We start from the raw sequence: 25,124 nt of genomic DNA on the forward strand, positions 1-25,124 counted from the left end.
ATATGAACATTTTTCTGGATATATACACTGGTGTGAAATTACTAGACATAGGGCATATTCAAATGTAAGGTCACTAGGTATATATGCATGCACAGTTGTAGAACTTAAGCCCAGGAGTAGAACTGCTAGGTAAAGAATATGTGGATCTTTAGTTTTAGTAGATACAGCCAAACTGTTTTTCCAAAGTGGGTATACCAACTTACATTCACACATGAGAGTTACCAATGATCTACATCTTCAAATGGTTCCTGGATGTGATTTAATTTCCAGAAAATATATATGCCACATTGTGCGTGTGTGTGTGTGTGTGTGTGTGTGTGTGAGAGAGAGAGAGAGAGAGAGAGAGAGAGAGAGAGAGAGAGAGAGAGAATGAGAATGAGTGTGTATGTATACCAAGAGCTTTAACTTACCGGTTTGGAAAGTGACTTCCATGTTTTAGCAACTATAATAAACAAATATATAAGAATTAGATAATACTTAATGTCATATATATCTAAATTCAGTAACTATCAACAACCATAACTCCTAAAACCAAGCTTTTATATCTAGAAGGCAATGTTTCTCAAGACTTGGTATTTTACTTATGGTATGTTTTTGTTTCATGTACTATAAACTATAATAAATAATTTGAATAGGAAACACATTTTCCATAACCATTATCTAACTTTGGGGATTTCTAGATTTATAAAATAATTTAACTTCATGTTAAACATCCTATGGCCTTAAAAACACAAATAATGGTATTTATTAAATATTCATAGTAGAATATAAAATATCATCATAGAGAAACTATAATTTTAAGGTGTTACCCGTGCTTTCTGCTGTGTTACTATTGCTGATTATAATTAAAAGGTCAGGTCTCTCAAGGGTGAATGGGAAGGATAGGGACAAAGGTAAAAGAGATGAAGGAGAGAGCAAGTAATGTGAGGCAGGGAGTCTCATCCTGTTTTCCATTCTTCTCCCCTAAAAATATTATCCCATATAATAAAAGTCCAATAGGCTAAGTGTCCGGTTGTCCGTTCAACCAATCAAAACATAATATACTAATGATATGCTAAGGCTGCTCAACTGCTTGCTATGACGTGCACGGACCACTAGGGGGCAGTCGACTGGTCGACCAGTTGCTATGATGTGCTCTGACCACCAGGGGGCAGATGCTCTGACCGGTAGGTTAGCTTGCTGCTGGGATCCTGCCGATAGGGACTGAGCAAGAGGGGCTAGACATCCCCTGGAGCCCTCCTGTGGTCCCTCCCCGGCTGACCAACCTCCCGTGTCCCTCCCTGGCCCCGACCGTGCACCAGTGGAGTCCCTCGGCCTGGCCTGTGCCCTCTCACAATTCAGGACCCCTTGGGGGATGTCGGAGAACCAGTTTCGGACCAATCCCACAGGCCAGGCCGAGGGACCCCACTGGTGCACGAATTTGTGCACTGGGCCTCTTGTAGTTGAATAAAATACCAGTGATCACTTTTTCTGATTCCTCTTCACACTCCTAAATATCTTGAAAACTATAAATCTTACAATGTTGAATTAAACGTGAGTCATATTGCTGTTTCCTTTGCTCAGATTTGAACACTGTGAATATCTAATGACTAAGTTCATGTTTATATAGGATTAAATCTTATTAAACAGCTGAATTAGGAACTGGTAAATATTAAGTATCTTAGCTACATTACAATAATGACAACCAATAATATCCCCTCATGGCGATGTTGTTATTTCTATATAATTAACCATAGTTAATGTAAACAATATATCAAATTCAAGATTATAAGATAGGCATTTTTTTTCTTCTATATAACTTTCTTTTTCTTAATCAATACATCATAAGATCCAAAGGAAGTATGTTCTAAAATTTAGCAAACTGATTTCTAGGCAGATAGATTTCTTCTCTATGTAGAAATAACATCCTTTCTTTACCCAAGATAGTTTATACAAACATGTAATCAAGTGATTAAAATCATATGCCTATAAAGTTGAATTCAGCATTTAACCTTAATTATGATACTATATACATTCACTTGTAAAGACATCCTCCTTTTCATAATGAGCAGAACAATGTAAATAATACTCTGTTGCTTTGAAACATAGCAATAAAAAAAGAAGTAAAATAAATGGCACAAAAGTACATGCACATGCTCTGATGTAATGTTCAGAAGCTATTTATCAAAAGAGGAAGTTAGAAATACTCTTGAGTTTTGTAGGGTTTATGAAATCTCCAGGGTAAATTATTCACAAAAGACATATTCATTCTGCCGGATATGTCACCATGTCCAATATTATTAGCATTTTCTTATAAAGACTAAAGAGCCATTAAGATTGTTCTTCAAAGGATTTTCTGATTTTCTAAACTCCTTATTTAATATGAAGTTACTACATATATAAATATAACTTGGATGAAAAGGGACTTCAATTCTATTGGATATATTTTATTTCTTAAAGCTATAGGTTGTTATTCATTGTATTTTTAATATTTTTATGTATGTTATGTCTAATTTTTTAACAATACATCTTTAAAAACTAAAATTAAAATAATATTTAAAGCTATATCAGAATAAATAATTACTTATTTTAGTTCTAGAAGGGAAATTCACTTTTTAGCTTCCATTTAAGTAGGTCAAATAAGAAATTTTCTCAGTTTCAAACACAAAATTATACTCAACAACAATCAGATGTATACCTCAATTGATATTTACTTGTACTATAATTATTGAGCAAATGTTTACACAGGATACTTTTTTTTCCTATTGATATCACCATAACATTATATTAAAAATTTTTTAAATCATGGTTACAAATTCAAGTGATAATGATGGTGACTATATCTACTAACATTTATTAAGCAACTAGAGGCCCGGTGCATAAAAATTTGTGCACTTGGGGGGTCCCTCAGCCCAGCCTGCACCCTCTTGCAGTCCGGGAGCCCTCAGGGGATGTCCTACTGATGGCTTAGGGCAGTGGTTTGCCGCTCTGTTGACTAATGAGTTTGCCGACCACTGGCTTAGGGGAGTGGGCCTAAGCCGCAGTCTGGCTTCCCTCTGTGGGAGGTGACCGGTGGACCGATCAGGGGACAGCGCCGACCAGTGAGCGGCCAGCCCTGCCCCCCCCCCCAATCGCCCCTCTGCTGCTGCTGGTCGCCGTCCCCCCAATGCCGTCCCCTCCCTCTGCCCGCTGGCACGTGCCTTGGCTGGACTGGCACCGCCTGCTCGCCGGCCCCGCCCCCCACTGACCTGTTGTTTCACCTTTCGGTTGATTTGCATATTACGCTTTTATTATATAGGATTATTATGTGTCAGGTATTACACTAAGAACAACTGATATATTCAATCCTCAGAAAACCTCACGAGGCTGTTTTTATTTTTAGCTTTTTAAATGAGGAAGGAAACAAAAGATTGAATAAGTTAACCAAGTTCTCAAAGCTATTAAATGAATGCCAAGGTTTAAACACCAGTCTAATTTCAATATACTTTTGCTACTTTTATATCTGTGAGGCAGATTTTGCTCACATACTTCATGAAAAACAACATATTGCAACATATTGAATACAAAAGCAGATAAGAGAATCCAACTATCCTTTACTAAGTCAGATATTAAAGAAGTTTTCAGAAATGTATATATTGCCAAAAAGTTTGAGAGCCACTGCCCAGCACATGTAAAGGTAAAAAACAATCAGCCTATATTTATACTGCAGGAGCCATGACAAATATAAAAGATATAGGCACAATTCTTGCCCAGGTCTAACTTCAAAGCCAGTCCTCTGAACTACTGTGTTTAGGCTGGATGTAAAAATTGACAAGGCAGAATATAAGTTTAAAAAATACGAAGTTATAAAGAATATCAAGAGTGAAGGTGGTATTTAAGCTTAATGTACTGAGGAAGAGGGAACAACTGAAAAATTCCGGAAAGAGAAAAGATACCAATAGGAGTTTATAAAAACTATTAGTCTGCTAACACTGTATAGCATGATGTCTTCTGAAATACATTACTTGGTTAGCTGTTCTGAAAAACTTATACTGCTCCACACTAGAGATTTTTAAAAAAATCTTATAGAATTATTAAGGTATTTTTAAAAATAAACTTACGTTTGGGCTCATCTGTTGTAACAGCCAAAATAAAATCATACGGAGTCATGAATAACTGCCCTTCACATTCTATGGAGGCAAACAAACGAAACCGCCTTTCCCGAGATGTGGCATAGAGGTCTAAGTCTTCAAGGTCTGTTCTGCCAATAGCAACCTAAAGAAAGTAAAAAATTTTCAACTATGTGAAATAACATCTCCTTTTAGACTGTAAGTGCTTTTAATTGTGCTAAAAGTGAATTAACAGAGTAAATGAAAATTTGAAAATATTGTCTTCTGAAGAACTGAATTATTTTATAAATTAATTGTCCACATGAGTACAATGAATTAATATTTCAATGATCCTACAATGAATGTTGTTAATGGCCTGAAGATTTTAAACTGGAACTTTGAAGGACTTGTAATTTATTTCTTCAGTTTTAGTCTTAAAGAACATTAAATTTTTGAGCTAATAGTTTCTCTAGAACAGTGATTTTCAACCTTTTTCATCTCATGGTACACATAAACTAGTTACTAAAATCTGTGGCACACCAAAAAATATATTTTTGCCTATCTGACAAAAAAAATAGGTATAACTTTGATTCATTCACACCAGATGGCTACTGTTGAGCTGTCATCATTTTTTTTTTATGTGACAATCTAAGGGAAAAGAGGTCAAATATTGCATGTTTTAAAAATTCTTGCAGCACACAGGTTGAAAATCACTATTCTAAAGGTAGAATGCCTACTATGCACTCTTTATATAGGCATATTTATTTAATTAGAAACTTACTCATTGTAGTTTTAAATTTTCTTTAAAAAGTGAAACCCTGATAGGGTGTTCATGGCTACCACTAAGGAAACCATTTAGTGGTAGTACTTATATTAGAACTAAAGTTGCTAACTCTAGATCACTATAGTATAGTTACTACCAACAGTCATTCTGAATTTTCTCTAGGGTTAAGATGAACAGAATGAGAAGAAGTGTGTGTAGCAGGGGAAGGAAGGCTCTCCTGTTTTCCTTAATTTGCAGTCTTTACCCTGTATATAAATAATTGTCCACTGTTATTTATTTTCTCTGAACTAACTATAACAAATTAATTTTTAAACAGAAAGATTATTTTCCTGATTATAAAAGTGACATAATTATTGTATATAATTTAGAACACAGAACTTCAGAAATTTATAGATATAATTTTTTGTTTTCTTTTTTGGCAAAAAAAAAAAAAGGGGGGGGGGGATTATACTATACTGTTCAGTAATCTGATCTTCTTAACTTATTACTATACTAGAGGCCGGGTCATGAAATTCGTGCAAGGGGCTTGGTCCTCGAAGCTGCGGTGGCTTGCCTCGGCCCTCACAGCCCCGGTTTTGTCTGAAAGGTTGTCTGGAAGGGCGTCCGGAAGGTCATTCGGCTGTCTGGTCTAATTAGCATATTACACTTTTATTATTATAGATCAGGGCAATTTTCCCAAGTCATTAAATAGTTCAGTAGATCCTCTTCTCTAATAAAATGGTAATATGCAAATTAACCATCACTCCGCTACACAAGCCACGCCCACCAGCCAAGCCACGCCCACCAGCCAAGCCACGCCCACCAGCCAATCAGTGCGAGTATGCAAATTAACCCCAATCCAAGATGGCTACAGCCACAGAGAGCAAGGTTTCCCAGGTAACAGAGTAAGCCAAGCTTTCCATAGCCGTTGCAGGCCTAAGCCTCCACTCAAGCTACAAAGTTTCAATTATAGAAGGTAAACAAATTCAAACAAATGGCGGCAAAATGGAGCTTGAGAGAGCAGGCCAGGGTTGCCGCCGGCAACAGGGGAAGCAAAGCTTTCCGCACACCCTAGCCGGGCTCACCCGCTTAAGGCTACAAAGTTTCAATTGTAGAAGGTGAATTAACTGCCACAGAAATGGCTGCCGGAGCCCCAGGCTTGGCTCTGCTCCAGGCTACAAAGTTTCAATTGAAGAAGGTAAATAAATTACAGATACCAGGGCCTCTGCTTGGGTTGCCAGGGGGAGTGGCCGGCCTGCAAACCACCACAGGCCCCTCGCTCAGGCCGCTCCACACCCCAAGGGAACCCCCACCCTTATCTGTGACACCCTTCAGGGCAAACCAGCTGGCCCCCACCCCTGTACCAGGCCTCTATCCTATCTAATAAAAGAGTAATATACAGATTGATCATCACTGCAACACACAATATAGCTGCCCCCATGTGGTCAAAGATCCTGCCCCCATGTGGACACAAGATGGCCACCACAAGATGGCCAGCAGGAGAGGGCAGTTGTGAGGGACCAGGCCTGCAAGGGAGGGCAGTTGAGAGGGACCGGGCTTGCAAGGGAGGGCAGTTGGAGGTGATCAACCCTGCAGGAGAGGGCAGTTAGGGGTGACCAGGCTGGTAGAGGAGGGAAGTTGGGGGCAAACAGGCTGGCAGGGGAGCAGTTAAGCATCAACCAGGCTGGCAGCAGAGTGGTTAGGGGGTGATCAGGCTGGCAGGCAGAAGCGGTTAGGGGCAATCAGGAAGGCAGGCAGGCAAGCAGTTGGGAGCCAGCAGTCCTGGATTGTGAGAGGGATGTCCGACTGCCCGTTTAGGCCCGATCCCACTAGGATCGGGCCTAAACGGGCAGTCGGACATCCCTCCAGGAGTCCCAGATTGGAGAGGGTACAGGCTGGGCTGAGAAACAACCCCCTGCCGTGCACGAATTTCGTGCACCGGGCTTCTAGTTTTTAATAAGTGTATACTACTTCATAGTAAATTAGTAATAATCTTCCTGGAGCATAGGATTTGCATTCATAGAAAAAGAAAGGTAAATTGACAATAATCTCTGAATTCTAGAGTAAAGCACTGGAATTTAATCTGACAGAAAACAAATGGCTTAGGAAGATTCTTGAAATAGTGCTGCAGAGAGATAAAGCAACCTGGTACTAGAGGCACGTAGCTCAGCAGTATATTAATAACAGTGCTCAGGTAAGCCATAGGAATTTGGAAATTATTTTTGCTCTGCCAAGGGTGAGAAGTGAGACAATGAACAACTCAGTATCAAGAATGGGCAGTGAGCCGAAACCGGTTTGGCTCAGTGGATAGAGCGTTGGCCTGCGGACTCAAGGGTCTCAGGTTCGATTCCGGTCAAGGGCATGTACCTTGGTTGCGGGCACATCCCCAGTAGGGGGTGTGCAAGAGGCAGCTGATCGATGTTTCTCTCTCATCGATGTTTCTAACTCTCTATCCCTCTCTCTTCCTCTCTGTACAAAATCAATTAAAAAAAAAAAAAAGAAAAAAGAAAAAAGAATGGGCAGTGATCTCCCTGAACACCCCTCAGGGATCAGTCTACTAACCTAAGTCCCCTTTACACTTACATCCCAGGGCAGGGAACCCAATCTTGTCTGTGACCACAAATTACATTCCTGCTTCTTGCTAGGCCCTTTCCTTAGGCCTCCGTGGCCCCAGACACCTCTTCTCCAGTGAATTTCCTAGAGCACCTCTCCCTGTGAAGCTGTTTTTGCACCAGCATCTGAAGCCATGCCTCAGTCTAACATCCTGAACCACAATTTTGGCCTATAACGTCTATGTTTGCTATGGCCTAATATGGGCTTGATTTGTGACTTTTTGGTGCTCATGACTACCTGTGTTTTCTCAGTGAGCTGCCCTTCCTTAGGCTCAGTCTATCATGTGTCCCAGCACGCCAAACCTGCTGGACCACTGCAGTTGGTAATATGATCCCCCTTCCAGGAGCTGAAGCAGGCAACTCCTCCTCCTCCTTCACTTCTAACAATCAATTAGCAAATCCTGTGGTTCTCCCTCTAATGTTTCACAGCCAATCACCTCCACTACCTTTTCAAACAAGCTCTTCTTCCCTAAAATTTTATAGTAATGGCCTGTGATTTTTGCCTCTAACCCATCTTAAGTAAGAGAAAATGGGCAGAACTGTAGAAAAATATTGTATTCTTTAACTACCTGAGAATGGTAGAAGAAATCTACAAAGTAGAGTTAAAGGTTTTCATTAAAACTTCACTGCATGAATTCTACACACTATGTCCTCAGCAAAAGTAACCATCATTTTTGATAACAGCACTAAGTGACCACAGGTCAATTTAGCACCACCTTAAAAGAAGGTCTGGGGAAGAATTTGGAAATGGTTTGTTTCCCACATTAAAAGGGAAGCATATGATCCTATATAATAAAAGCCTAATTATCTGGTCGTCCAGTCGTCCGTTCAACCAATCCTATCTAATAAAAGAGTAATATATATAAATTGACCATCACTCCAACCCACAAGATGGCAGCCCCATGTGGTCAAAGATGACTGACTCCATGTGGACACAAGATGGCCGCCACAAGATGGCCAGCAGGGGAGGGCAGTTGGGAGGGACCAGGTCCGCAAGGGAGGGCAGTTGTAGGCGATCAGGCCAGCAGGAGAGGGCAGTTGGGAGGGACCAGGCCTGCAAGGGAGGGCAGTTGGGGGCGATCAAGCCTGTAGGGGAGGGCAGTTAGGGGTGACCAAGCTGGCAGAGGAGGGAAGTTGGGGGTGACCGGGCCTGCAGGGAAGGGAAGTTGGGGGGAACCAGGCCTGCAAGGGAGAGCAGTTGGGGGGACCAGGCCTGCAAGGGAGAGCAGTTGGGGGGACCAGGCCTGCAGGTGAGGGCAGTTAGGGGTGACTGGGCCGGCAGAGGAGGGAAGTTGGGGGCAATCAGGCTGGCAGGGCAGCAGTTAGGCATCAACCAGGCTGGCAGCAGAGTGGTTAGGGGGTGATCAGGCTGGCAGGCAGAAGCGGTTAGGGGCAATCAGGAAGGCAGGCAGGTGAGCAGTTGGGAGCCAGCAGTCCTGGATTGTGAGAGAGATGGCCGACTGCCCGTTTAGGCCCGATCCCGGGCAGTCGGGTATCCCTCGAGGGGTCCCAGATTGGAGAGGGTGCAGGCTGGGCTGAGGGACACCTCCCCCCGTGCACAAATTTTGTGCACCGGGACTCTAGTCAAAGCATAATATGCTAAAGATATGCTAAGGCTTCTCAACCACTCGCTATGATGTGCACTGACCACCATGGCGCAGACAATCCGACTGGTAGGTTAACTTGCTGCTGGGGTCCGGCTGATCGGACTGAGTGAGAAGGGCTGTACATGCCCTGGAGCCCTCCCATGGTCCCTCCCTGGCTAGCCAACCTCCCGCATCCCTCCCCAGCCCCAATCGTGCACCAGTGGGGCCCCTCAGCCTGGCCTGCACCCTTTTGTAATCCAGGACCCCTTGGGGGATGTCGGAGAGCCGTTTGCTTAAAAGGGCTTTCTGCTACTGCAGACTTCTTGCTTCCTCCAATGCCTATGCTCAATTTAGTGTAATATATCACATCTACATATATATCCTATATAATAAAGAGGTAATATGCAAACTGACCATCACTCTAACACAAACGATGGCAACCCCCCCATGTGGTCAAAGATGGCTGCCCCCATGTGGACACAAGATGGCCGCCACAAGATGGCCAGCAGGGGAGGGCAGTTGTGGGTGATCAGGCCAGCAGGGGAGGGCAGTTGGGAGGGACCAGGCCTGCAAGGGAGGGCAGTTGGGGGTAACCAGGCCTGCAGGGGAGGGCAGTTGGGGGGGGGACCAGGCCTGCAGGGGAGGGCAGTTGGGGGTCACCAGGCCATCAAGGGAGGGCAGTTAGGGGCGACCGGGCTGGCAAGGGAGGGCAGTTAGGGGTGACCAGACCAGCAGGGGAGGGATTTGGGGCAATCGGGCCGGCAGGGGAGGGCAGTTAGGGGTGACCAGGCCAGCAGAGGAGGGATTTGGGGCAATCGGGCTGGCAGGGGAGCAGTTAGGCGTCGATCAGGCTGGCAGGGGAGTGGTTAGGGGGTGATCAGGCTGGCAGGCAGAAGCGGTTAGGGGCAATCAGGCAGGCAGGCAGGTGAGTGGTTGGGAGCCAGCAGTCACGGATTGTGAGAGGGATGTCCGACTGCCCCGGGGATCGGGCCTAAACGGGCAGTCGGACATCCCTCATGGGGTCCCAGATTGGAGAGGGTGCAGGCTGGGCTGAGGGACGCACACATACACCCTCCATGCACGAATTTCGTGCACTGGGCCTCTAGTACACTATATAAAAGCCTAAGTGACTATTCGGACCAAACAACTGAAACAACTAGAACAACCGGTCAACTGGTCACTATGACATGCATTGACCACCAAGGGAGCAGACGCTCAATGCAGGAGCTGCCTCTGGTGGTCCGTGCACTCCCACAGTGGGAGCGCAGCTCAGCTGACAGACCCATCCCAGTGGCCCACCAACCTGGCAGCAACCACTCCCTCCCTCAGTAGTCCTTCATGTCCAATCTCCAGAGAACGGGCCATGCACTGATGGAACAGTGCCCCTGGCTTCCTGGACGTCGGCCTCGGGCTCCATGGCCACTCCCCCTCTCTAGATTCTCCACAGGAAGAAAGGATATAAAAGTGGCCACTAGGTGGCTCCCAACAACCGGCGCGAACATCAGCCGGACGGATCTGGATCCTGGGCCTGCAAAGGCATCCCACCACCTGCTCAGAGGGCCGATAGTGTCCTCGAGACCCCACCCGTGCATGAATTCATGCACTGGGCCTCTAGTCCCACCTATTAAAAGAGTAATATGCAAATTGACCATACCTCCGCTACACCCACCAGCCACGCCCACCAGCCAATCAGAGCGAGTATGCAAATAAACCCAACCAAGATGGCTACAGCCACAGAGAGCAGGAGGGAGGCTTGGGTTTCCCAGGCAACAGAGGAAGCCAAGCTTTCCACCTGCCCTTGTCGGCCTAAGCCTCCACTCAAGGCTACAAAGTTTCAATTATAGACGGTAAACAAATCCAAACAGAAATGGCGGCAGACACTGAGCTGGAAAAAGAGGGAGGCTAGGGTTGCCCCCGGCAATGGAAGAAGCAAAGCTTTACGTACACCCTGGCCGGCCCAGGCTTCCGCTTAAGGCTACAAAGTTTCAATTATAGAAGATACACAAACCCCAACAGAAATGGCTGCCGGCCACGGAGCGAGCAGGAGGCTTGGCTCCGCTCCAGGCTACAAAGTTTCAATTGTAGAAGGTAAATAAATTCCAGATACCAGGGCCTCTGCTTGGGTCGCCAGGGGGCGTGGCTGGCCTGCAAACCACCACAGGCCCCTGGCTCAGGCCGCCCCAGGCCCCAAGGGAACCCCCACCCTGATCAGGGACACCCTTCAGGGCAAACCAGCTGGCCCCCACCCATGCACCAGGCCTCTATCCTATCTAATAAAAGAGTAATATGCAGATTGACCATCACTCCAATACACAATATGGCTGCGCCCATGTGGTCAAAGATCCTGTCCCTGATACCTCCATTTCTCATCCCACAAAAGCTATTCCAAAGTATTGTGTTCCGCTGTACCTGCAGCACATGTCACCTTGCCCTATCTCTGGTAAATGACCTCCATTTTGGATTTGATAGTGGATTTATAATATGTAAAACTTAGATGAGATCTTCAAAGAAGTAATCCTATCTAATAAAAGAGTAATATGCAAATTAACCATCACTCCACCATGCCCACAAGCCACGCCCACAAGCCAATCAGGAGTGAGTATGCAAATTAACCCAACCAAGATGGCTGTGGTCACAGAGAGAGCAGGAGGGAGACTTGGGTTTCCCCGGTGATGGAGGAAGCCAAGCTTTCCACACACACCTTGGCCAGCCCAGGCCTCCGCTTAAGGCTACAAAGTTTCAATTGTAGAAGATAAATAAATCCCAGATACCAGGACCTCTGCTTGGGTCGCCATGGGGGCGTGGCCAGCCTGCAAACCACCACAGGCCCCTCACACAGGCCGCCCCATGCCCCAAGGGAACCCCCACCCTGATCCGGGACACCCTTCAGGGCAAACCAGCTGGCCCCCACCCATGCACCAGGCCTCTATCCTATCTAATAAAAGAATAATATGCAAACTGACCATCACTCAAACACACAAGATGGCTGCCCCCATGTGGTCGAAGATGACTGCCCCCATGTGGACACAAGATGGCTGCCACAAGATGGCCAGCAGGGGAGGGCAGTTGGGAGGCACCAGGCCTGCAAGGGTGGGCAGTTGAGAGGGACCAGGCCTGCAAGGGAGGGCAGTTGAGAGGGACCAAGCCTGCAAGGGAGGGCAGTTGGAGGCGATCAACCCTGCAGGGGAGGGCAGTTAGGGGTGACCAGGCTGGCAGAGGAGGGAAGTTGGGGGCAAACAGGCTGGCAGGGGAGCAGTTAGGCATCAATCAGGCTGGCAGCGGAGTGATCAGGCTGGCAGGAAGAAGTGGTTAGGGGCAATCAGGAAGGCAGGCAGGCGAGCAGTTGGGAGCCAGCAGTTAAGTGACTATTAGGACCAAACAACTGAAACAACTAGAACGACTGGTCAACTGGTCACTATGACATGCACTGACCACCAGGGGAGTAGACGCTCAATGCAGGAGCTGCCCCTGGTGGTCCGTGCACTCCCACAGTGAGAGGGATTGTGAGAGGGATGTCCGACTGCCTCTCCGGTGGGATCGGGCCTAAACAGGCAGTCGGACATCCCTCAAGGGGTCCCAGATTGGAGAGGGTGCAGGCTGGGCTGAGGGTCATCCCCCCCTCCGTGCATGAATTTCGTGCACCGGGCCTCTAGTAGTATAACATACATTGGCACTGCTGAAATGAAACAGGCCTAGTTATAAGTAAAAACCAATTTTCTCATGAAATCCCATTAACCTTTTGCACTCGGATGTCGAGTGTGACGGTTATTGAATGTATCAATAATTTGAAATATAAAAAAATCCAAATAAATAAGTTTGTATGAAAAGAAACTCCGGTTTTTTATTCTACTGCCGCGCTTTGTAAAATCTGGGGTATTTAAAAAATTAAATCCCGAGTAGAATAAAGGAATCGAGAAGAAAGCAAGCAAGTGCAAAGGGTTAAACTCACCTGATCCTAGATCAGTCTAGTTATCATCTAGTAGGATAATTTGGCTTATCTGGTGGGATAATGGGATGGGATAAAGAGCATAACAGGAAATCAATACTTGGGTAGGTTTTTATGTTCTCTACTAGCGTTCCCGTTGCAGAAAAAATCCTGCAATAGGGTTTCCTGCTGCACTCTACCCCACCCTGCCTGCTCTCCTCCCTTGTCCCCCGCCCCGCGATCTCCGCCAGCCCCCCTGCTTTTCTAACTTCTCCGCCAGCCCGCTCTCCTTCCTTCTTCCCTGGCCCCGCCTCCGCTCCTCCCTTCTCCCCCGGCCCGCCTTCTCTGCCAGCCCGCCTGCTTTTCCCTTCTCCCCCGGCCCCGCCTCCGCTCTTCCCTTCTCCCCCGGCCCCGCCTCCACTCTTCCCTTCTCCCCCGCCCCGCCTTCTCCGCCAGCTCCCCTGCTTTTCTAACTTCTCCACCAGCCCGCTCTCCTCCCTTCTCCCCTGGCCCTGCCTCCGCTCCTCCCTTCTCCTCCTCCCGGCTTGCTTGCTTCTCTGCAGCTTTGCTCCCTTCTGCAGCTCTTGGCTTCTTTCTACGCTGTCGCGATATGCAAATTAGCCGCCATCTTTGTATTGATAATTTGCATATTCATCCTGATTGGTTGGTGGGCGTGGCTTGGCTGGTGGGCGTGGCTTGGGTGTAGCGAAGGTGCGGTCAATTTGCATATTTGTCTATTATTAGATTAGATTCTCTTCCACTGACTTATTTGCCTCTTCCTACTCAAATGTCATAGTGTTATTGTGTGTTAAATATGTTTTTATTGATTTCAGAGAGAGAGGAGGAAGAGATAGAAACATCAATGATAAGAGAGAATCACTGATTAGCTGCCTCCTGCACCCCCATACAGGGGATCAAGCCTGCTATCCAAGCATGTGCCCTGACTGGGAATCAAATGTGACCTCCTGGTTCATGGGTCTGATGCTCAACCATTGAGCCACACTGGGGGGGCCATAGTGTTTTAATGACTACAGCTTTTGGTTATGTATTTGACATTAGTAAAGCAAAATGCCATCTTATTGTCAATCCTTTTAAAATATTTATGGTGATTGAAATGCATTTTTTCTTCAAAGTACACTTCAAAATCAATGCATCAAATTTTAAAAAATTTTATTGATGTTTTCTGTGGAATTACATTGAATTTTGGTATAATTTAGGAAGACCCGATTTTTCCAAATTGGGAACGTGGAAGTCCATTTATTCAGGTCTTTAACTATGTCTTTCAGTAAAGTTTTTCAGTTTTTTTCACAAGTTTTAGATATTTGTTGTAGATTTACTCTTATACCTTGTATAGTTTCTGTGTGAGTTGGGAATGAAACCTTTTATTACTATTACATTTCAATTAATTGTTCTCCCTCTAACCAACTGAAATGTAATAGGAATAAAAGGTTCCACTGGAAAAAGATTCCATGGTGAAGCGACTGACCTTGGTATATTAGCTCTGTATCCAACTATCCTGACTAAATTCCTTCAGTAATTTAATAACTTTTTCTTGGATTTTCTAAGTAGAGAATCGTTAAGTTCTTTCAAAATAGTGACAGATATGTAGCTTATCCTTTATAATATTTATATCTCATTTTCATTGCCATACCTACTAAAGGTTTAGGTCTCTAAAAATGATGTTGAATGGTATCAGTAATATTAAGCATGCTTATCTTGTTCCATGTTTTGAAGAGAATGCTTCCAATGAATTGCCATTAAATGCAATGTTTGCTATTGGTTTTGATAATTATCTTCTACCTTAAATTAGGAATGGTTGTTTGCTTAGTCTCCTTTGTTCACCAAAAATAAATGAGTTTAGAGTTAAAATTGTTCTTAGAGATCATTTGGTCCTCTTGTTTCTTTACCTTTTTACCAGAATAGAAACGTAAATAGAGTCCTCAAACCAAAATTAAAATGTGTTGGGCAAGTAGAAGCATAAACAGAAATCCCCAAAGAAAAACTCAAAAGTTAGTGGACAAAACTCTATGAATTACATTACCTTTGAATTATTTTTAGTTTCCAAGATGAATTTCAACTAATGAACTAATGTGAATTTATTCATTCATTCAACAGATATTTGGTTGAATGAATGAATACAGTGTGCCTACTTAATACAAATGAATCAATTATAAAATAATTAATCAATTGGAAGATTACGTCCTTATCGAAAACTGTTTTAGGGAAAAATATGAATGTGAGCTCGATTTAATCAGTCCTAACTAATTTCAAACCTTTCCATAGGTTTACATGCTTCGTTCCCTATAGTTTATGAATAGACTGTCTTCTTAACTAATGATGTAAAAGCACAAATGGAGAATTTGATAATTTTTTTTTACTGTGGTGGAGTTCTAATCAAGTTAAACTTTACAGTTTTTTTAGGAGGCAGACATGGAGCATTAGTCCATGAAGTTCAGCGAGAATATCTGACCTGACATACTAGAATCTTTGAGGAAGGGGACAGCATCAGGTCAGCAGTCTACCAAATGTCAGGAGGTATCAGATATGCCTTTGAATTTTCCAAAGTTTGAATAAATCTAAACCTTCTGAAGTGTTAACATCACTGTTATGAACATTCAGGAACCAACAATCAATAAATAAAGGTGGAAAATGATATTTAAACCAGTTTATGAACCCTCTTGGCAGTCTTGCCTACACATGACAGTGAACTTGTATCACATCAATGTTCTGAGGCTTTTAAAAAATATATGCACAGCCATTTACCTCGAGCACACTGGCATGAATATGTGGGTATAAGCCTTATATTATAAGGAGCAGGTTAAGTACACCTATATTCCCTGGCTGATCTATTTAATACCTTTTTTGCTTACATAAATCCATTATATATTTTAATTTTTGAAGCATAAAATTAACCTAAATATCATTCAATAGTATATACTATCTCAGTAAATGATACTTTTTTCATCACAAATTGCCAATAAAAACTCATCAGAAAGTATAATGTATCTAAAGTGAATGGGAAAGTTAACCTGAAAGTCAAAAACCTGAATTATATCCATGTAGTTGTTAAAACATTAATTGATAAAATGAAAGTCTATTATAAATGAGAGGCCCAGTGCACAAAATTCATGCACGGGTAGGGCACCTAGGCTTGGCTGGCGATCAGGGCCAATCAGGTTCCCTGCCTCCCCGCCTCCTCCTTCCTTCGCCACCCATGCACTATCAATGCATGGTTCCTCCCGCCTCCTCCTTCCCTCACTCTCTCAGCACCCTGCCGCCACCACTGGTCACCCACCATGTTCTACGCCACCCCCTGGTGGTCAGCACATGTCATAGCAAGTGATCGAACTCCCGGTCTCCCGTTCGAACTCCCAAGGGGACACTTTGCATATTAGCCTTTTATATACTAGTAGATAAGATAGATTCAATATCATGTGCTTATAAAACAAGCTTTTCCAAAGTGATAAAGTACAATTTGTGAATCTCAGGGAAGAGACTGACAGGAGTTATAGAAATCATGTTCATTAAGAAAAATTCTTAATTTCTATAAGTTGACATTACCCATTCTTTTTAACAATAAAGACTAATTTTTGCTTCTATGATATCTTAAAAAAAAACATGAATGAAATTCATAAGTCCTTCTAACCTTTGACTACAGAAATCCTATATAATAAAAGCCTAGGTGGCGTCGCACAACGTCATCACAAGATGGCCACCACAAGATGGCTACCCTCACGTCGTCACAAGATGGCCGTCAAAAGATGGTCACCACAAGATGGCCAGCAGGGGAGGGTAGTTGGGGGCAACCAGGCTTGCAGGGGAGGGCAGTTGGGGGCGATCAGGCCAGCAGGGGAGGGCAGTTGGGGGCAATCAGTTAGATGTCAATCAGGCCAGCAGGGAAACGGTTAGGGGGCAATCAGGCTGGTAGGCAGAAGTGGTTGGGGCCATCAGGCAGGCAGGCAGTCAGGCAGGCAAGCGATTTGGAGAGGACTAAGAGAGGGATGTCCGACTGCCGGTTTGTGAGAGGGATTATGAGATCTGGACTCAACCGGCAGTTGGACATCCCCCAAGAGGTCCCAGATTGGAGAGGGTACAGGCCGGGCTGAGGGACACCCCACCCCCCGTGCATGAATTTCATGCACTGGGTCTCTATTAACAAGAATAAATGCACAGCAACCTGGTGAGAAACTTATAATTGTACTAGAGGCTCGGTGCACGGAATTTGTGCACTGGGGGTTGGGGGGGGACCCTCAGTCCAGCCTGCTCCCTCTCACAGACTGGGAGCCCTCAGGGGATATCCTATTGACGGCTTAGGCCTGCTCCCCATGGGAGCAGTCTGGCCTCCCTCTGTGGGAGGTGATCAGGCTGATCAGGGGAAGGCACCAGCCCCATCACCCCGCTGCTGCTGCCACTGCCAGCCACCACAGCCGCCAAGGTGTTTTCATCAACATGGACTCCAGTCTCTTCACCACGAAAAAATTACAACTTTCTTTAGGCATTTTCAAGATATGTCTTTCATTGGATATGACATTTCTTTCTTTCTTTCTTTTTTATCCTCACCTGAGGATATGTTTCCATTGATTTTTAGAGAGCTTGGAAGAGAGAGGGAAAGACAGAAAGAAACATCAATTTGAGAGAAACACTTTGATTGGTTGCCTCCTGCATGAGCCCTGACCTGGGCCCCAGCCAGGGAGGAGCCTGTAACCTAGGTACATACCCTTGATCAGAATCAAACCCGGACCCTGCAGTCGGTAGCCCCTCCAGCAGTGGACCTTAGTTTTTTTCCTCCAGGAGTGTGGTGGAAAAACCCTAGATCATCTTCTTGGATTCTTATTACCCAAGTTACCAAGAACACTGTGAGTGGCGCCATACAGGGAGTTTAGCCAATGAGCAGTCAGAAAAGGTGTTTCCTCTGCAGCTCATGCGCAGAGGGCCCCCTGCGTTGTGTCCGCTGGGGTGGGGTGTGCTCTGAGCCCTGTGGCAGCCGCCGGGAGCACGCCCCCAGCCCTGTGTTGTGTCCGCTGGGCTGGGGGGCGTGCTGCCTGCCCAGACGCCCTCCCTCCCTTCACGGCCGGGGCGCGGAACACTGGCCTCATCGCCAGGGCAACGACACCAGTATCCCGCTCCGGCCACTATGGGCGCCACCATCTTTGTGACGGAGTGATGGTTAATTTGCATATTACCCTTTTATTAGATTAGATGAACTAGGGGAAGCCAGAAAGAGGCGAATACAACTTTTCAAATTTGAATGAAGACTGGGAGTTACAACATAGAAAAGGTCTAGGTTATTGTTGGAGAAAAAGGCAAACAAACATAATTTGAAAGAAGCTCAAATTCAGTAGATTACCCTTTGGCTACAAGGAAACTTGCAGGAGGGGCAGCAGTGGAGGGGACAGAAGCCAGAACAGAAAGGTATAGAAGAGGTAGCATATGATTTATTTGACTCAATCCTGAACCAAATATAAGACTCAAACTATGGATCTCAGCCAGGGATACAGGGGATACCCAGAGGTTCAAGCAGCAGGCAAATTGGCTTAAATCCATTACTCAAAGAAGAGATGAGTAGACCATGTCAAGAAGAACCTGAGTTCAGAAAGAGCTGTTGTGCATTGGATATTGGCAGAAAATCACTGGGGTATCAGACAGGAATCCATAAGACTGGGGCTAAATCACAGGATCAGTTACATTAACAATGTCAAAAGTGACCAATTGCCAATTAATCTTAAACTTATATTCTCCTATTTGTCTTAGTGTCTGTCTATGGAGAGGTTGAACTTACAGGTGGGTGGTTAGCTGAATTCTCATACCAGGAGAATACAGATCAGTCCAGCTGACAAACTTAATTCACCATTATAAAAAAACAACCACTTTCCTCCATCATTAGATGAATGGATAAAGATGTGACACATGCATACATGCATACACACACACACACACACACACACACACACACATTATCCTATATAATAAAGAGCTAATATGCTAATTAGACTGAACAGCAGAACAACCGACCGGACGACCATCCGGACGAAGCCAGGCTGTGAGGGCCGGCTGAGGCAGCCGGGGCTGCAAGGTCTAGCCAAGGCTGCCAAGGCTGGCCAGGGCTGCGAGGGCCAGCCGAGGCAGCTGGGACTGCAAAGGCCAAGCCCCTTGTACGAATTTCATGCATCGGGCCTCTAGTCCTATATAACAAAGAGCTAACATGCTAATTGGACCGAACAGCAGAACGACTGTCCGGACGACCATCTGGGTGACCTTCTGGCTGAAGCCGGGGATGAGAGGGCCGGCTGAGGCAGCCAGGGCTGCAAAGGCCGAGCCCCTTGCACGAATTTCGTGCACCGGGCCTCTAGTAATACATATAATGGAATATCATTCAGCAACAAAAAACAATGAAATCCTGCCATTTGTGACAATATGGATCAACATAGAAGGTATTTTGAGAAGTGAAATAAGTCAGAGAAAGACAAATACTGAATAATTTCACTTATATGTATAATCTTAAAAAAACCCACAAACGAACAAACACAATTAAACAAAAACAGAGAACAAACTGGTGGTTGCCAAAGGGAAGATGGGTGAGGAGATGGATGAAAAAATGAAGGGGATCACAGTCAATAATATTGTGATTACTTTTCATGGTGACAGATGGTTATTAGACTTAGTGTGGTGATCACATTGTAAGACATAATAATGGTGAGTCACTAGGTTGTACAACTGAAACTAATATAACCTTGTACGGTAACTACTTGAATAAAAAATTTTAAAAACAAACAAAAAGCAATTATTTTCCTTCTCAAAATTCGAGGCCTTCACCAATTAATCCTTTATCTAGTATATTAGATAGGGTGGGCTAAATTCCTCAAATGTAATTGCTCAAACACAACAGAAATGTGTTCATTCCAGAAAGGACATGCTAGGTCTGCAGTGTGGGATGGGACTATTTGAGGGGGGTGGGGTGGAGCAGGAAGCTCTGATTCACACATTCATCAGAGATCCAGGTTGATGATGACTGCCATTATCAACCAACGTGGGGCGGGGGCAGCATGGAAGAAGTTCATGTGAGGAGCTTTTCTAGGCCAGGCCTAGAAGTGGTCAATCGAAGAGAATTTAGTCACTTAAGTGCAAAGGATAATGGATAACGAACCCGGCATCCACAGCTCTAACTCTTATGGGGTAAGAGAAGAGATTATGGTCAACAGCTTGCAGTTTCTGTCAAACTAACTTTTGGTGACAACATCAAGGACTCATGAAATATAAATACTAGGGAAAAAAACATTAGAATTATATATAGTATGTTTAACAAAGACTTGGAGAGATACAGTTCCAAAACAAACCACATCTGTAACCTCTTGGGAGGTAAGACTTCTAAATGACCTTCATCAATTTTTTAGGAAATACTAAACTACTGTGATTCACCTTAGATTGACACTTCCACACATTTTATCCTCTGCATATTGTATTTCTCCCCAAAGTCTTAAACACAGCCACTATTCACTTGAAATGTAATGTTTGCACTTGCACTCTCCCAGCTTTGTTTTTCCAAATTTGGCAAAACGCTTTGATAACTCTGACCTTTTCACTAAACAAAACCAGTGAGATTAAGAAAACATTCGTTCTGGTCCTCCATCCTTGAATATTGAGAGAAGTTGAGTGTAAACATATGTTTTGTGCTCCATCTCACAAACCTATCCACAGTATCTATGGGAGGCTGAACAGTAATTCCTGTCCAAAAGTTTAATTTACAAAAACTAAATTTAACTGTCTATAGGTAAAAAGATGATGACCTTTAAAATTTTGATATATGATTATAAAACAGTTATTCCTAAACTAAATTTTGCTGACAGACTGCTATACTCAAAACAAAAGAACTAAAAACTCTTAAAATTTAAGTAACAAATAATATATAAAATTACCCCAAAATTTACATATATACAGTATAAACTTTAAGTTTAAATTCTAACAAGTTCATTTCTTTTATTAATAAAGTAAAATTCACTCTGAAAATAAAGTATCATCAAACTTTAAAAAATGAAACTTATAAGTATGATTTCAACAAATATTACCTTATTAAATTAATACAATTATGATTTCTTGGCTTCATGTGGGCATATTCTAACTAGATATGTTAACACTTTTATGGTGTTATTTTCACAGAAAAGGAGAATACAGACATCCTAAGTTTAAGTACTACTGCAATATTTTTATATGTGGCAAATTTCATTGAGGAAATTGAATTTTTCATATTAAAAAGATCTTGCAAAACTGCTACTGAGAACTATACAAGCATGGGTTTCAGAATGGCACATCAATTATCTTCACTGCAAGTGCAAGAAAACACAACAGAAAAATGAAATCACAGAAATCTAGAGGTAGTAGAGAATTTAAATTTGTCTTATTTTATTCCTTCTAGGAAATTATATTTTACACATTCTAGAAAATTATTTTATGGTACTTAGCAACATTCTTTTCAAGTTTGCTAAACAAATGTTTAGGGAATCTTCTTTCTCGCTCCAGAAAGCTCTATCTTTTTTTTGTTACACTGAGAAATTGTGAACGACATTCTAATTCTTTAATCTCAGTTTTCCTACTTACAAAAATGGAGAATTTCATGGATATAAAAATTTCAAACACATCTGTAAACTAACACACACAATTTAATCGTAAAAGTGAGTAAGGATCATCTTCAGGTACTTTGTGGATATGCTGACAAAAGAGCAGTGGCAGAAATTATAAAAATTACATTTTAAAAATTATCTCACCTTTCCAAAGGAAATAAAAATGTGTGTCAATGCAATTATATTATCTGGAATTTCCAAACTCAGATCTTTGTAACTTGTACTTAGATGTTACTTCTGAAGGTAGTGAAACCAGGGCCTTCCGGCAACAGAGTATATCATTACTCCCCCTAAGAATAACAGAAAGCAAAGGTTCACTGCCAAGGCACAGTGTCGTGTTACTTCAGGTCAGCAATTTGAAAATTTACTCTGTGGTAAAGTCTGGTTTTCTCAGGGAGGCAAGATTAAATGCCAGATAAAGGATTCACTACTTGACAATTAGAGAAACTGATGCCTACAAGCTGATAATATCCCAAAGAGGTAACTTGAGACAATTATATCAATTATCTAAACACTGTATAATGCATTATCTCTTAGCAGCCAAGAAACAGACATGAAAATGAAGAATGGAAAAAGGAAAAATAAAAGCCATTTGTATTAACCAAAACTATTTAGATTATTCATCCTTATTACTTTCTTTTAAAAAAGTATTTGTTTTATATTAAAGTAAATCAGTATTAATGTTTTAAAATGAATGATTAGAAAGTTTACTTGATTATATGTAGGAAGTTTAGAATTTTATGCCCTGATATTGGCAACTGTACCAACATTTTATGAAACATTACAAAGCACATATCTTTTAAATTTGGATTTTTATTTTACATTTTCTGGGCAAAAATCTTATGAGATGTATATGAGACTCAATTCACATCTATTTTTTACTCCAGCTAAAAAAATGTTCATGGAAGTATTACACTTGCTTTCTCTAATGGCTTCAGGCTTATTTAATAGCTTCTAAGAAGATAAAAGTAGTAACATTATTTTTGCTTGTTGGGTGGTCGAAAGGTTAAACATCAAATTCCCAGTGTGGGAAAATCCCAAAGTACTCTAGGTGAAATGTTTTGATGCTTAGTAAATGTATCTATGTGGAAATACACACAGCTGAAGACCAGCCAATAGTATTTCCCTGACTTGAGATCAAATAGAAAAAGAAAGTTGTAAAATAGGGGGGGGAAGGGGTTGGGGAGGGGAAAGAACGATCACTTATGATGTTAAAGTGTCCACTGTACTGTAATAGTAGCTTACACTATAGGGTTCTTCACACCATTTCTCTCCTGCTCTGTACAGCAAGGCTACTGGAGAGAGCTGCCTACATTTCCTGTCTCTGATATCCTCTACTTCAGCTGGTTCTCCCCTCTATCGCTCCACTAAAACTGCTTGTCAAGGTCACCGATGACTTCCTTGTTTCTAAATCTAAAGGTCAATACTCAGTTTTCATCTTACAGCATCTGATACTGTTGATAACTCATCTATGACCTTGACAGTTTTAGTGGAGGAATAGAGGGGAGAACTCCTGATTTTTGTCCTACTCCCCTGGAAGTTCCTTCCAATACTTTTGCTGGTACTTCTCTTCTACACAGTGCCCTATGGTGGTTCCATTCACCCACCGTGTCCTATGAACCTCTCTTATTTTAATCTATAACTGGAGGCCCGGTGCATGAAATTCATGCACGTGTCCCTCGGCCCAGCCTGCACCCTCTCTAATCTGGGACCCCTGGAGGGTGGGATCTGGCCTAAACGGGCAGTCGGACATCCCTCTCACAATCCAGGATTGCTGGCTCCCAAATGCTCGCCTGCCTGCCTTCCTGATTGCCCCTAACCGCTTCTGCCTGCCAGCCTGATCACCCCCTAACCACGCCCCTGCCAGCCTGATTGATGTCTAACTGCTCCCCTGCCAGCCTGTTTGCCCCCAACTTCCCTCCTCTGCCAGCCTGGTCCCTCCCAACTGCCCTCCCCTACTGGCCTGATCCCCCACAACTGCCCTCCCTTGCAGGCTTGGTTCCTCCCAACTGCCCTCCCCTGCTGGCCATCTTGTGGCAGCCATCTTGTGTCCACATGGGGGCAGTCATCTTCGACCACATGGGGGCAGCCATCTTGTGTGTTTGAGTGATGGTCAGTTTGCATATTATTCTTTTATTAGATAGGATAGAGGCCTGGTGCATGGGTGGGGGCCAGCTGGTTTGCCCTGAAGGGTGTCCCGGATCAGGGTGGGGGTTCCCTTGGGGCATGGGGCGGCCTGTGTGAGGGGCCTGTGGTGGTTTGCAGGCTGGCCACGCCCCCATGGCGACCCAAGCAGAGGTCCTGGTATCTGGGATTTATTTATCTTCTACAATTGAAACTTTGTAGCCTTAAGTGGAGGCCTGGGCTGGCCAAGGTGTGTGTGGAAAGCTTGGCTTCCTCCATCACCGGGGAAACCCAAGTCTCCCTCCTGCTCTCTCTGTGACCACAGCCATCTTGGTTGGGTTAATTTGCATACTCACTCCTGATTGGCTTGTGGGCGTGGCTTGTGGGCATGGTGGAGTGATGGTTAATTTGCATATTACTCTTTTATTAGATAGGATTACTTCTTTGAAGATCTCATCTAAGTTTTACATATTATAAATCCACTATCAAATCCAAAATGGAGGTCATTTACCAGAGATAGGGCAAGGTGACATGTGCTGCAGGTACAGCGGAACACAATACTTTGGAATAGCTTTTGTGGGATGAGAAATGGAGGTATCAGGGACATGTAAAAGGATTTTTAAACATGTGTCTTTATGCACACAGTTCAGTTTCTCAAGAGTATATAATACCTAGGTAGAATTTTGGAGTTAGGAAGTATGTGAATCCTCAATTTAACACACACTGTCATTTTATTTTCCAAAGATTTGTAACCCTACCACCAGAGTTAAGAATTTTTGTTGTTCTACATCAATGCCAACATTTTTAATTTTACCATTTTAATTAATAACAAATGGTGCTTTACTCTGGTTATCATAATATTTCCCTATAATTAGTGATGTTGAACATCTTTTCATGTGTTTACTGTTTTTAATATATTCCTCTTGAATTGCCTATATAGACCCTTTCTTATTCTTTTGTTATATTGTCTTTTTTTCTTATTGATTTGTAGATCATCATGATATATTCTGGATATTTATTACTTGCAAGTGCTATATAATGTAAGTTATCTTCTTCCATTCCAAGATTTCTTTGTATTTTATTAGATACTAGTAGCCCTGCACATGTATCCATGCACCAGTAGGTCACTACTGCCCTCCTGTAGCTCTCTGCCCGCTGCCCCGCCCTCATGTAGCTCCCCCAGTCCCCCTTCGCTCCTCCATAGCTTGCTGCCCTGCTCAGTCCTGTAGGTCTCTGCCGCCCACTTGTAGTTCGCTGCCCCACCCTCCTGCAGATCTGTGATCTGGTCATTACGCCTCAGGGCACAACAGATAATTATCATATTCCTCTCTTATTATATAGGACTAGAGGCCCGGTGCACAAAATTTGTGCACGGAGGGGGGGGCTCCCTCAGCCCAGCCTGCACCCTCTCCAATCGGGGGATGTTCCCTCA

The 25,124-nt window shown here is 43.6% G+C and overlaps 1 protein-coding gene across 4 annotated transcripts in view; it reads right to left on the reverse strand.

The window, feature by feature from the left end:
• Positions 1-25,124, reverse strand: part of MICU3 (mitochondrial calcium uptake family member 3) — an 83,581-nt gene that overhangs the window by 44,018 nt on the left and 14,439 nt on the right. For 3 of the 4 annotated variants that reach the window (XM_079778662.1, XM_079778661.1, XM_079778660.1), the window contains exons 2-3: positions 4,080-4,233; positions 411-442 (exon numbers count right to left, since the gene is read on the reverse strand). In XM_079778662.1, coding sequence (XP_079634788.1) covers positions 411-442; positions 4,080-4,233 — 186 coding nt within the window. The remainder of the gene's footprint in view (positions 1-410; positions 443-4,079; positions 4,234-25,124) is intronic. The other variant, XM_079778663.1, reaches the window with a different exon arrangement.

The sequence above is a fragment of the Cnephaeus nilssonii genome (assembly GCF_951640355.1).
Source record: "Cnephaeus nilssonii genome assembly, chromosome: 8".
In the NCBI taxonomy this organism is placed as follows: Eukaryota; Metazoa; Chordata; class Mammalia; order Chiroptera; family Vespertilionidae; genus Cnephaeus; species Cnephaeus nilssonii.